General features: G+C 36.2%; 1 protein-coding gene across 5 annotated transcripts in view; it reads left to right on the forward strand.

Moving 5' to 3' along the window:
• The window catches only part of LOC141523724 (putative adhesion G protein-coupled receptor F2P), a 49,011-nt gene extending 36,823 nt beyond the window's left edge, over positions 1 to 12,188 (forward strand). For 4 of the 5 annotated variants that reach the window (XM_074237145.1, XM_074237148.1, XM_074237147.1 and 1 more), the window contains 5 exons: positions 1,058 to 2,419; positions 5,619 to 5,660; positions 8,290 to 8,349; positions 9,097 to 9,182; positions 12,065 to 12,188. In XM_074237145.1, the coding sequence (XP_074093246.1) occupies positions 1,058 to 2,419; positions 5,619 to 5,660; positions 8,290 to 8,349; positions 9,097 to 9,144 (1,512 nt within the window). In that variant the 3' untranslated portion in view covers positions 9,145 to 9,182; positions 12,065 to 12,188. The remainder of the gene's footprint in view (positions 1 to 1,057; positions 2,420 to 5,618; positions 5,661 to 8,289; positions 8,350 to 9,096; positions 9,183 to 12,064) is intronic. The other variant, XM_074237146.1, reaches the window with a different exon arrangement.
• Positions 12,189 to 12,401: the final 213 nt, after the last annotated feature.

A 12,401-nucleotide genomic window follows, 5' to 3' on the forward strand; every position in this document is an offset into this window, starting at 1 on the left:
TATATCAACAGCCAACAACTTTATGATGCTTTAAGATTTGCACAATGCTTTAAAAATATTTTCTCATTTTTTCCTCACAAAAATCCAGGGAGGTTAGGGGCTTATTATCATCATTATTATTTTACAGATGAGGAAATTGAGGAAGGCAGAAGGTAGGTGACTTATCTAGGGACACAGTGAGTAAATATCTAAAGCTCTGTGTGAACTCCAGTTTCCCTAATCCTGGATTTAGGACTCTCTTCTCTATGCTACCCAGTTCTATCCAGCTGGTTCAGTAGGAAGAACACTTGGTCTTAGAGAAACATGCAGTAAGATGCTAGAATAAGAAAGAATAGATTCCAATTTTAGCTCAAATACTGAATTAGTTTTATGTAACTGAGCAAATCTCTTTTCTGGGTTTCATCTTCCTCATCTGTAAATAGAGTGTAAAAGCAGAGCAATATGGTCTTCTGAATGGCAAAATTACATTATTGTAGCATTAAAGCTGTTGCCAATTGAGTCTTACTGAGTAGTAGTAACTCAAAGGTGGAAGGTCTGAGAGTAAAGATCATACCAATGATTAGTCCATTGAGAGACAGGTTAGGATTTATTGGGTTATCTCATTCTGCTGCCAGATGTCACATGCTGGTGCTTACCCAGCATTGATGAAGTGTGATGGTACCTCACTAATAGGGAGGAAGTGAAACCAATTTAAGGCCAAGAGACTCCTGCAGCAGTCAGACCATTTCCTATCAATCAGGCCATGATGGGGTGAGACAATTCTGGTAAAGGCAAGTGAGGAGGATGCCTTGCACAGCATACCCCTCACTATAATAGACATAATTGTGTAAGTCATACCACCAATCACTTGGTTGGTTGGAGTGGTTCTCTTTGATACTGAAGGACTATTAGAAGTAGTTATAAAACTCAGGGTATCTTTTAAGGCTGTTGTCAGGTTCAACTGAGATGAAGATGCAAGGTATTTTGTAAAATTCAAGTACTTTAGAAACATCATCATTATGTTGTTGTTGTTGCTATTATTATTATTACCTTGTTAACATATAATTTTCTTTTGTAGAGCTACAGCATCATAGCAAATCATATCCTCAACAGTAGAAGCATCTCAAACTGGGCCTTTGTCCCTGAAAGAAGCAGTAGCTCTGTAATGCTGCAGTCAATGATTTCATTTATGAGAAACCTCTTCTTAAGTAAACCTTCCCTTAACATCTCAGAAGAATTCATCCACATCCTGGGCATCAGCATATCCAAAGACAGCCCCCCAAAAACATTGACTTTTTCGGTGAAGCTGAATGACACAGAAAATGAAGTCACTGGGATGGTGCGTCTCTCACAGGAAGAGCTTCAGAAGCTGCCCTCACCTTCCCAAGTGATTAGCATTGCTTTCCCCACACTAGGGGCCATCTTGGAAGCCAACTTCTTTGAGAATGTCACTGTGAATGGACTCATTCTGTCTGTTGTCTTGCCCAAGGAGCTCCAAAAGGTCTCATTAATTTTTGAGAAGATCACCAAATCTAGAGGTGGCAGAACACAGTGTGTTGGTTGGCACTCGACAGAGAATAAGTGGGTTGAGGAAGTCTGTGAAATGGCCTTGGACAACATGGATCAGACTCTTTGTAGCTGTCAATCGAGCAAGAGATTTACTTCTTTCTCAATTCTTATGTCACCCCATGTCCCTGAGAGCCCAGTTCTACTTTACATTATGTATATTGGCCTGGGCATCTCAATTTGTAGCTTAATTGTTTGCCTGATCATTGAGGCCATGGTCTGGCCCCAAGTAACAAAGACAGAGATATCATATTTACGTCATGTTTGCATTGTGAATATTGCTGCCACACTTCTGATGGCAGATATGGGCTTCATTGTGGCTTCTTTCTTTAGCAATCTAGTGCAACACCATAATTGTTGTATAACTCTCACCTTTTTTATTCACTTCTTTTATCTCTCTGTTTTTTTCTGGATGTTTGTGATGGCACTCCTCATCCTTTATGGCATAGTGATTGTTTTTCATACTTTCTCAAAATCTATTGTAATGATTTCTGCATTCTTAGTAGGATATGGGTGCCCATTGATCATTGCTGTCATTACAATTGCTGCCACTGAACCTGGCCAAGGCTATGTGCAATCTCTGACCTGTTGGCTGAACTGGAAAAATACCAAAGCCTTACTTGCCTTTGTTGTCCCAGCTCTGACCATTGTGGTAGTGAACTTGATTACAGTAGGAATGGTTATAATAAAGACTCGGCGACCTTCCATCGGCAGCCTGATAGCTCAAGAAATGGCCACCATAATGAGAATAAGTAAAAATGTTGCCATCCTCACACCATTGCTGGGGCTGACCTGGAGCTTTGGAATAGCCATAGTAACAGAAAAGAATTCCCTGGTATTCCACATCATCTTCTCATTACTTAATGCTTTCCAGGTATGTATAAATTCTGCTGACATATTTTAGTGGTGAGAGTGAGGAAGCACAGGAGAAGGAAGATAATACAGTGATGCACAAAGAAGGCTGAAATTGAAGTCATAGGATTGGGTTTTAAATTCTGGTTCTGTATATATAAACTTGGACCTCTGTTTCCTCATTTATAAGTTGATCAAATGAACTCAAAACTTCGGACTCTAATTAAATTATCATGAGGAATTTTATGGAAGGAAGTTTGTAGGATCAGATATATTACTGGATAATTCATTACTTGAAGCCTGTTGAGGTATAAAGATAGAATTTTATAATGTTAATAGTGTTGTAAAGGCATCACAGCAGAGTCAGGAAGAATTGGTTTCTGATACCAACCTTTTCTTTCTGTGTATTTGGGAAGTATCTAATAGGATGGCATGAATTAGAAACATTATTCTTATGGTTTAGTGAACTGATGTTATTATTAATTTTATTCTCATATTTTTATGTGGTACAAATAGAAGCAATCCTGAAATGAGTTATGATCTTGCTATTATTCTTTTATATTCTCTACTTAGAGGACTACTGCACTAGTGGATACAATAATTACATTTTGTAGTTAAATGAACATATTAGAATTTAAGTTCATAGTCTATAGAATTACTGAAAGCATCTTGGGTATTACTATGGTAAGCAGATAGGACAATAGACATGGTGTGCACTTCATTTTTTTCCTACATGACTTTGATCTCAGTCAGATCTCTGAAAGCTTTCTATTACTTGTAACTTATTGACTATGAATATTTGGAATGTTGACATATACCAAAATGTTGTTCTTAGATGATTATGAATCAAAGTTGTGTCTTAGTAAATGTGGACAAGTTTGTTCTGTTATATAATTCTGGTTCAACCCAGTGGGTTGAGTTTTAAAGTTTATATTTGTGGTATGACAGAAAACTTTTTGGAAAAGATTGTTGTGGAGAATAACAAAACTGATAAATAGTTATTGATGTTTCTAAAGCACTTTAAAATTTTCTAAGTTTTTTAAATCAAAAATCTCTGTCCTGATCCCTCAGCTGCTAGCACATTTCCCCCCAGTTACCTTATCATCAATTACTTCCTTTTTATTTGCATTAATTCTGTTTACCTTTATGTATGTATATATATTGTTGTCCCTTTTGGAATGTAAATTGTTTAGGATCAAGGATGATTTCATTCATGTCTTTGCATCCTTAGCACCTAGCAAAGTACTCAATAAATGCTGATTTATTGATTTTTAAGCTCCATGAGATAGGTGATAGAGGAATTATTGTCTCCATTTTACAGATGAGGAAACTGAGCCAAGATTATACTGGTAAACACAAGTCTTTTGCTGACTTCAGGACCAAATTCAGACAATGGATTAGACCAGGGAGTTATATTATATTGATGACAGTGGTTGGTTGCATTCCACTCATATTAAGCATTAAGGGCTTTAGAGTCAAACTTTTATGGCTAGTTGTTTCTAGAGTATCTGTAATGCTTTAGCTAAAAGTAGGTACAAGTGGCTTCTCTAATATATACTGAATCTACATTCATGTTCTTTAACTTTGATCCTCGAATTCAGAACCATATTAGGAGTTTGGATTTTGCTTCTGTTTTTGTTTGTCTGGAACTGTGATTTCATTGGTGTAGAGAATTGTCATGTGGTCATGTGGAAATTACTCCCATTAGAGCAGATTAAGATTTCTTCCTAGAGAGTTGTGCCTAAGGGTAAGTGGTTTATGACTTTCTCAAGATCACAGTGCTAGTAACTGTCAGAGTTAAGAATGGAATAAAGGTCTTCTTGGCTCCTAGCCTGCCTTCATAGCTACTATACTCTAGTACCTTCTTTGTCTGAAGATACCTATAAATATTCTACTTAATCTATATAAATCATTGTTCAAATGACCAATCACCAATGCAAGTTATTATTATTGTCATCATCATTATCACTCTTATCTCCATTTTTTCAGATGGGATTAACATAGACATGGTCCCAAAACAATTCTACTTTTATTAATTTATGTTTAATGTTTAGTAGTCATTTGTATACATGGAGAAAATGACTGTTTTTGTATATCAGCAAGAGGGTTGAGGTCACAATCTCATTATTTGTAGACCTTCTTTAAGTAGCAGATAGATTCATAGAGGCAGCTAGGTACCTCTTTGGGTAGAGTAATGAATCTAGAGTCAGGGAGACGAGTTAAATCTAACCTCTGTGACTTTGGACAAGTCATTTAACCTCTGTCTGCCTCATTCCATAAACTGAGGATTTTAATAGCACTTATCTCCCAAGATTGTTATGATGAACATATGAAATATTTATAAAGTGATTAGTATCTGACCAGAAAAAAGTATGAAATGCTTGTTTCCTCCTTGGCTCTTTTGTCTTTTTCTCCTTTCCTTCCTTTTTTATTCCCTTCCTTTCTTTTTTCTTTCCTTCCTCCCTCCCTATCTCTCTTTGTCCCTCCCTCCCTTCCTTTCTCCTGCCTTCCCTGTCTTTTTTCCTTTTTCTTTCCCCCTCCCTCCCTCTTTCCCTTCTTTCCTTCCTTTCTCCCTGCCTCCATTCCTTCTTTTTCTTCCTTTCTCCCTCCCTTCTTTCCTTCTCTACTTCCATTCATTCTCTCCCTGCTCCCTTTCCTCCCCCTTCCTTCCCTGCCTTCCTCCCTCTTCCTTCCTTCCTTCCTTCCTTCCTTCCTTCCTTCCTTCCTTCCTTCCTTCCTTCCTTCCTTCCTCCCTCCCTCCCTCTCTCCCACTGTTCCTTCTTCCTTTCCTTCCTTCCAAATGTGCTCTATGTGTAACTACAGGATGGAGGAGGAAATGCTTACTATATGCAAGGCACTGCATTAAGCTAAGGACAGAACAAGAAGGATAACATGGAACTTGTCCTATAACCACATGACTTTAATTTCTTTTACCATTTCTCAAACTCAGATCTTTGTTTACCCCTTAACCAATTGTCTTTCAGACATGGACTAGACTGGAACCAGACAAGCTATTGAACTGGTGCAATATATCAGTTCTTTGCCTCTCAGAATACTTTAATCTTTGAAGTATGACATTTTAGTGAGTTTCAGAGATTTAATACCATTTCATCTAAATGTGATTTTATTTTCCTAAAGAAAAAATTGATGAATTGTTGTATTTATTGTAGGTTTTTGTTTTATTTTTTAATAAATACTTCTTTTCCCTTCCTGTTTCCAAGGGCTTCTTCATCTTAGTGTTTGGAACATTCCTGGATCAGAAGGTATTGTAGTTACTTTTTGTTTTTTATTTTAAATTTATGGTAGTGACAGTCTTTTCTTTCTGCTCATTTTAGTCTTTTGTAAATATATCCATGGTATCATATGTACAGTGATGATTAAGAAAATTGTAACACAAAGTCCTTCTCTCATGTTTGAGTGGTTAAGTTAACCAACATACAAAAATTTCTGATGTAAAATTTATAAATATATATATATGTGTGTGTGTGTATATATATATTTTATATATATATATATATATATAATATATATATAATTTTTTTTGCAAGGCAATGGGGTTAAGTGGCTTGCCCAAGGCCACACAGCTAGGTAATTATTAAGTGTCTGAGGCCAGATTTGAACTCAGGTACTCCTGATTCCAAGACCAGTGCTCTATCCACTGTGCCACCTAGCCACCCCTTAAAAAGTATATTTTTAAAAAGTCTTTTTATCCTTTGAATTTACTTTTCTATTTGTGTCATTGTCATCCTCCTAAGCACCTAGAGGAGAAGCACCTGTTACCTTTTACATATTCTTCCACTTCACTCTCTGCAATCAAGCAGTTGTCTAATTTACTTCAATATTGTCTATCACACTTGTCCCTTCTTTTTCTCATTCTCACTGCCAAAATTCTAATGTATGGCTGATATCTTTCATGCAAACTCTTTCATTCGCTTCCTAATGGACCTCCTGCCTTCAATTTTACTTCTTAGAATTTATTCTCCATACAATTGCTAGAATAATGCTTCTTTTGTAAAGCCCTGATCATATCACTCCTGTGACTTTAAAATAAAAAAGCATAAACCCTCAATGATCCCCCCACTATTGACAGAATGTCTAAACTCTCTTGCCTGGTATTTCAAATTGTCCTCAGCCTGTTTTAGTAGTTTATCATTTAAATCATGTCTCCTAATCAGAGCTGGTTCCCATGTTTTGCCCTAGGCCTTTTTCTTTCTCTTATACTCTCTTTGGCAAACTTCAATGGATTTAAGTATCATTTTAATGCATGTTCCATACACACACATACATATATACATACATTTATACACATGCACACATATATACAGATATCACTATGTATACATAAAACTATATATTCATAGATAATAAATATATATTAAATTGTATGTATATATTTTTTATTTTTTTATCTTTTGAGTATTTTTTTATTAGCAGTTGCTCCTGAAGCAACTATTGTTATTTTTTCTTTTTTTTTAAGTTTTTGCAACACAAATGGGGTTAAGTGGCTTGCTCAAGGCCACACAGCTAGGTAATTATTAAGTGTCTGAAGCTGAATTTGAACTCAGGTACTCCTGACTCCAAGGCCAGTGCTCTATCGACTGTGCCACCTAGTCATCCCTATTTTTTTCCTTTAGAAAGATTTTATTAATTTTGGGTTTTACAATTTTCCCCCCATTTTTGCTTCCCTCCCCCCACCCCCCACATGTATCTATTCTTTTAGCTCTAGATTTGGAATACTATGATCTGTCTTTTCATTTACTTCCCTTGACCTACCAACTGATTGTCTATATGTCTGTCTGTCTGTCTATCAATCTACAAGTCTGTTTCTATCTTGAACTTCAGTTCTGCATCAGCAACTGCCTATTGGACAATTCAAACTGGAAGTTCATAGACATCTTAAACTCAATATATTTAGAACTGAACTCATCTTTCTCCTTAAATTTCCCCTTTCAAACTCACCTATTTCTATGAAAGGCACCATGATCATTTTAGTCTCCTAGGTCCATAAATTTGGCATTATGTTGGATTTCTCACTTTTCCTAGCCTTTTGTAATCATTTCTTCACTTCAAGTCAAGTCTTGCTACATCCATCTTTACAACATCTCTTACATATGACCTCTTTTCTCCACTTATTTATCTGTGATTTTAAGGCCTTCATCACCTCTGACTTAGATTGCTGGAATGGCCTCCTAATTGTGTTCCCTCCCCCAAGGGTCTTAATATTGCAGTCCTTCCTATATATAAAGTGAACGGAGTAATTTTTCCTTAAGCGTAGATCTAATCATGCCAATAAATTCCAGTGACTTCCTACTACTGAGGTCCTCAGTTTCAATTTTAAAATTTTATCCAAACTGATCATTTCTTCAGCCTCATTAGACATAATATATCTATTACTTCAAGAAGAGGTTGGAATAAATGATCTCTGAAGGTCCTTCTAGTGTGGAGATTCCTTTAGGAAAGGGTGAGGTGAGGCCAAAATGGTCTAGGTTTTCTTCTTTATTAAGGAAACGGGGCATGAGCTAATCTTAGAAGGATTAATGTAATTGTATGAGAAGAAAGGAACAGGGACTGATGGACCAGGGGGAAGCAAGTTAAAAAAAATCAATATTGAATAGTTAGAGCTAAAAGTGATCTCAGAGATCCAAGTTACACCGCTTTTGCATGACAGTCCAGGATTCCAATTTTGCACAGTTTTCTTTTCTCAGTGCTGAGAATATCGGACAGGGTGTTTAAAGAGCACCAACTGATGAAATGTGAGGAGAATTTAAAAATGTCTCTGTTCTTATGCCTCATGAGGGTGGGGTGGAGTGGAATACAACAAATATACAAGGAAATAAATACAAAATATGTGCCAATTTAATGGTGAGAATGCTAATTTTTTTTAACTTACAGATAAGAGATGCCTTAAAGGTTAGAATGTCCTCTGTAAAATGGCTGTCCAGACTATCGGAGGTATAAATCCCACCCCATTTTTTGTAACTTTTAGACAATTATCATTTCTCCAGTTTTAATCATGTTTATCAGGTGTCCATTGAGTAAAACAAAAAGGGTTTAAAGAGGGATTTTTTTTTAGGTTTTTGCAAGGCAAATGGGGTTAAGTGGCTTGCCCAAGGCCATACAGCTAGGTAATTATTAAGTGTCGGAGACTGTATTTGAACCCAGGTGCTCCTGACTCCAAGGCTGGTGCTTTATCCACTATGCCACCTAGCCACCCCTAAAGAGGGATTTTGATAAGATTTAAGAAATAACTATCCTAAAACATGAAAACTGTAATCTCAGGACAATCTTCCATGTAAATCAAATTTTATGTGTGTGTGTGTGTGTGTGTGTGTGTGTGTGTGTGTGTGTGTGTGTGAAGGAGGCATTATATAGGAGACACCCTCCTGGGGAAGGGATTATATTTTGAGATCTGGGACTTTTAAGTCCCCCTCACTCATCCAATATGCTTCCATTCTAGTGAATAGCCAAGGGCAGGGGCAGGAGACATTACCTAAGTCCCTTTTGTTAATTTGTCAGCAGTTTTGATAATAAAGGGAGGGAGCTGTAAGTAAAAACTAAAATCATTAGCTGTGGATTTCAGTTTCCTTTGACATTAATGTCCTTGGTGATCAAAGATAATTAAGAAAATTAATTGTTCACAATTAATTTTTGCTTGAATGATAATCTTGGAGACTCTAAATATGTTTTCTTCTCACATAGAATATTTCTTCTGAATCATCACAACATCCCACCAAAGTGTCACGCTAACTTGACTAACAGTGGAAGTAAAAAGGAATGATATCCAGGTCAGCATATCACTCATAAAAAATTTATTTGAAAAGCTATACTATAAAGTCCATGATTATTCATGTAAAAGACATTTTTATATTGAAAACACATTTTCACTTAGTAGCAGTTGGGAATGTATATAAACCTCCAAATCACCAGTATACATACTATACAAATTTGAAGTTAGGCACTTGAGAAGGAACTCAAGAATATCCCTAGAAGTCTAGAAATTAGACCAGCTTTTTTACTTTTTATTTTTTTTTAGTCCTGAATGGGTAGCATGGTTATCTACCTAATTCTACTTTCTTTCTAGCCCTAATCAGCTTCAGACTGCAGCATTTCTTGGAAGTAGTCCAAGTTAACCTTTCCATCTTTACAACTTGAAGCTGTATCAATCTTATATATGTTCAGAATTAGATGACACCTTATTGTTCAATTGTTTTTAGTCATGTCCAGTTCTTTGTGACTCCCTTTGGGGTTTTTTGGCAAAGATACTGGAGTGATTTACCATTTTCTTCTCCAAGTCATTTTATAGATAAAAAATTGAGGCAAATTGTTTAGGGTCATATAAGTATCTTGAAGTCAGATTTGACATCAGCAAGATGAGTCTTCCCAACCCCAGTCCTGGAACTCTCTCCACTGTGTCACCTAGCTACACCAAGATGGCACCTTTAAATGAAGGTCTTTAGAGGCAAAATGATTTACCAGTGGCCACAGGCAAAATGGCAGAACTGCAACTTGAAACTGGATTGTCCATCTGTGTTGGTGACATCTTTTTGCTGAATTATAAATCCATCCATGACAGCACATATAAAGCACTTTGCAAAGCATATAAAGTTAATTATTTTTATAATCTCATTCTCCTCAGATGAAGATCCTAGGATCATACTTTTAGAACTGGAAGGGATTTTTAAAGGCCTAATCTAGTCCAACTTTTTCAATTTGTGGATGAAGAAGTGGAGACCCCAAGAAATGACTCCAGCATCAATCAAACCATTGCTGGTTGACTAGAAACTATACAAGTGATGGGGTCTGTATTTCATCTGAATTTGCAGGAATTTCCAGTCCTTGTATTGATTTTCAGAGTTGCTCTGTATGCTGCATACTTATAAGCTTTAACAGGTGAACCAACCTGACCACTTGTAATTTCAACCAAGCTCTACCTCTATCAAACAGATGGAATACAGAAAATAATTGGTGAAAAATATTAAGCCTGGGATTCTAGACTTTTCATTTTGAAGGCCTTGAAGAAACTTCTCTGATATAAATAACCAAAAACAGAATGTCTTTTCTGCTGTGGGCCCAGTTCAATCCTGTGGTATAAGATTGAAACTCCCACCGCCGGTGTCTTCCTTCTAAGATCTTCCATTTACATTGTATATATCTTGTATATACACAGTTATTTACATGTTGTTTTTTCCAATAAGAGATTCTTGAGAACAGAGGTTATATTTTCCCCTTTATTTGTATTTCTGAGGCTTACTGGAACACTTAACAAAAGCATATGGATGATGAGGATGGGGATAAGGATGATGAGGATGAGGGTGATGATGCTGACACTTCCTGTGTGACCCTGGGCAAGTATTTGATCATCAATATCATCAATATTGTCATCAACAACACAAAAATCATCAAGTCTAAAATATTAGATCCTTAAGGTTTCTATTGTGGCAGAAAGACATAAAGCATTATCATACCGGTAATACATTTTTATCTGAATTTTGTAAGCCTCTTGAATACAGTAGGTGTGAAGTATATCTGAACGAATTTTGATGATTTTTTCATATGGGTATTATTATGTCTTTTAGCAGCTAGATGACAGTTGAAAGATTGCTAGGCCTACAGCTGGGAACCTGAGTTCAAATCTGGCCTCAGACATTTCCTAGCTATGTGAATCTGGACAAGTCAGTTAATTTCTATTTGCCTCATTAATAAAATGAACTAAGAAGGAAATGGCAAACCACTCCAGTATCTTTGCCAACAATTGGATCATGAAGAATTGGACTTGACTGAAATGACTAAACAACCGTAGTTTGATGGCTAATTTCATAATGCCAATTATGAGTATTAATCCTAGTGAAAGATAAATCTCTTACTCAGGGTTGACCTGAAGGCTTATATTCATTCTTTTGAAAGTCTGGCGGATCCATAGGCTTCAATAACAAGTCTAGAACCTTTGATGAAGAAACTGCTAATTATGCATTAAAATTTTTTGGAGAAAGGAGATCTTTAGTATCAGTACTTTGCAGTCAAATATAATTAACTATTTTCATCAGGTATTTCTCAAGACAAGTGAAAATGAAAGGAAGATTGTTGAAATAATTGGGCTTATTAGGAACCTGTGTGACATTGGACAAGTAATTCATCCCTTTGGGTCTCCGTTTTCTAATTTAGAAAAGAAGGGAATTGGACTAAGGGACCTTTAAAGTGCCTTACAATACTAAATCTATGATGCTTCAATGTAATGGTCATCATCTGAGAAGAATCAAGAGTTCAGGGTTCTAGGTATCATGACAATATTGTACCTCTTTTTATTCAACTGTAAAATGATGGAACTGGAATAATTAATAGTGTCAAATTCAAATGTGAGTGGATCACAGTGCCCTATATTGACCTATAAAATCAGAAATTATTATCTATGTTCTATTGCCCTTTTGCTACTTTTTGTGAAAAATGTTCCAATTTCATTTAACCTGATTGGAACTGTTAGGGGAATTTTATAGGCAGTTTTATCCTTCCTGGCATTGTATTTTATACCTCTGAAGTTGACCTTCAAGGTCCCTTATGAGTCTGACACACTTGGATTCTATAATTCCATAATGTATTGATTATTGTAGTATTGGGTGGAGAACTTTATATTTTATTGCTCATAACTGACTATTATATTCTTCTTTACTAGCAGAGCATCCTTACTTTTGGAGAAGATCCCAAGAGAAGAAGCAGGATTTGTTTTGTTTTCTTTGAATTTGGGAATATGAAGGAAACTTCTGCTTTACATGGATTTTGGGGGAACAGTGAGAGAAAGAGATTGCTGAGCACTGTCTCTGCCTCCGTTTTTCAGAGATACCAAGTGTTTCCTCCTCTAATCAGTAGTCTATTCATCCAAAATGAATGCTGCCTGAATATCTTTATTTTAAATTTGGAAGGACGATTATGAATAGTAGGACTACACTCAGCTGTTTTGGCTCTTTCTGCTTTTCTGCAAAAATCAGATTTGCCATCTTGTCTAGGTCTTG

Source organism: Macrotis lagotis, chromosome 5 (genome assembly GCF_037893015.1).
Source record: "Macrotis lagotis isolate mMagLag1 chromosome 5, bilby.v1.9.chrom.fasta, whole genome shotgun sequence".
In the NCBI taxonomy this organism is placed as follows: Eukaryota; Metazoa; Chordata; class Mammalia; order Peramelemorphia; family Peramelidae; genus Macrotis; species Macrotis lagotis.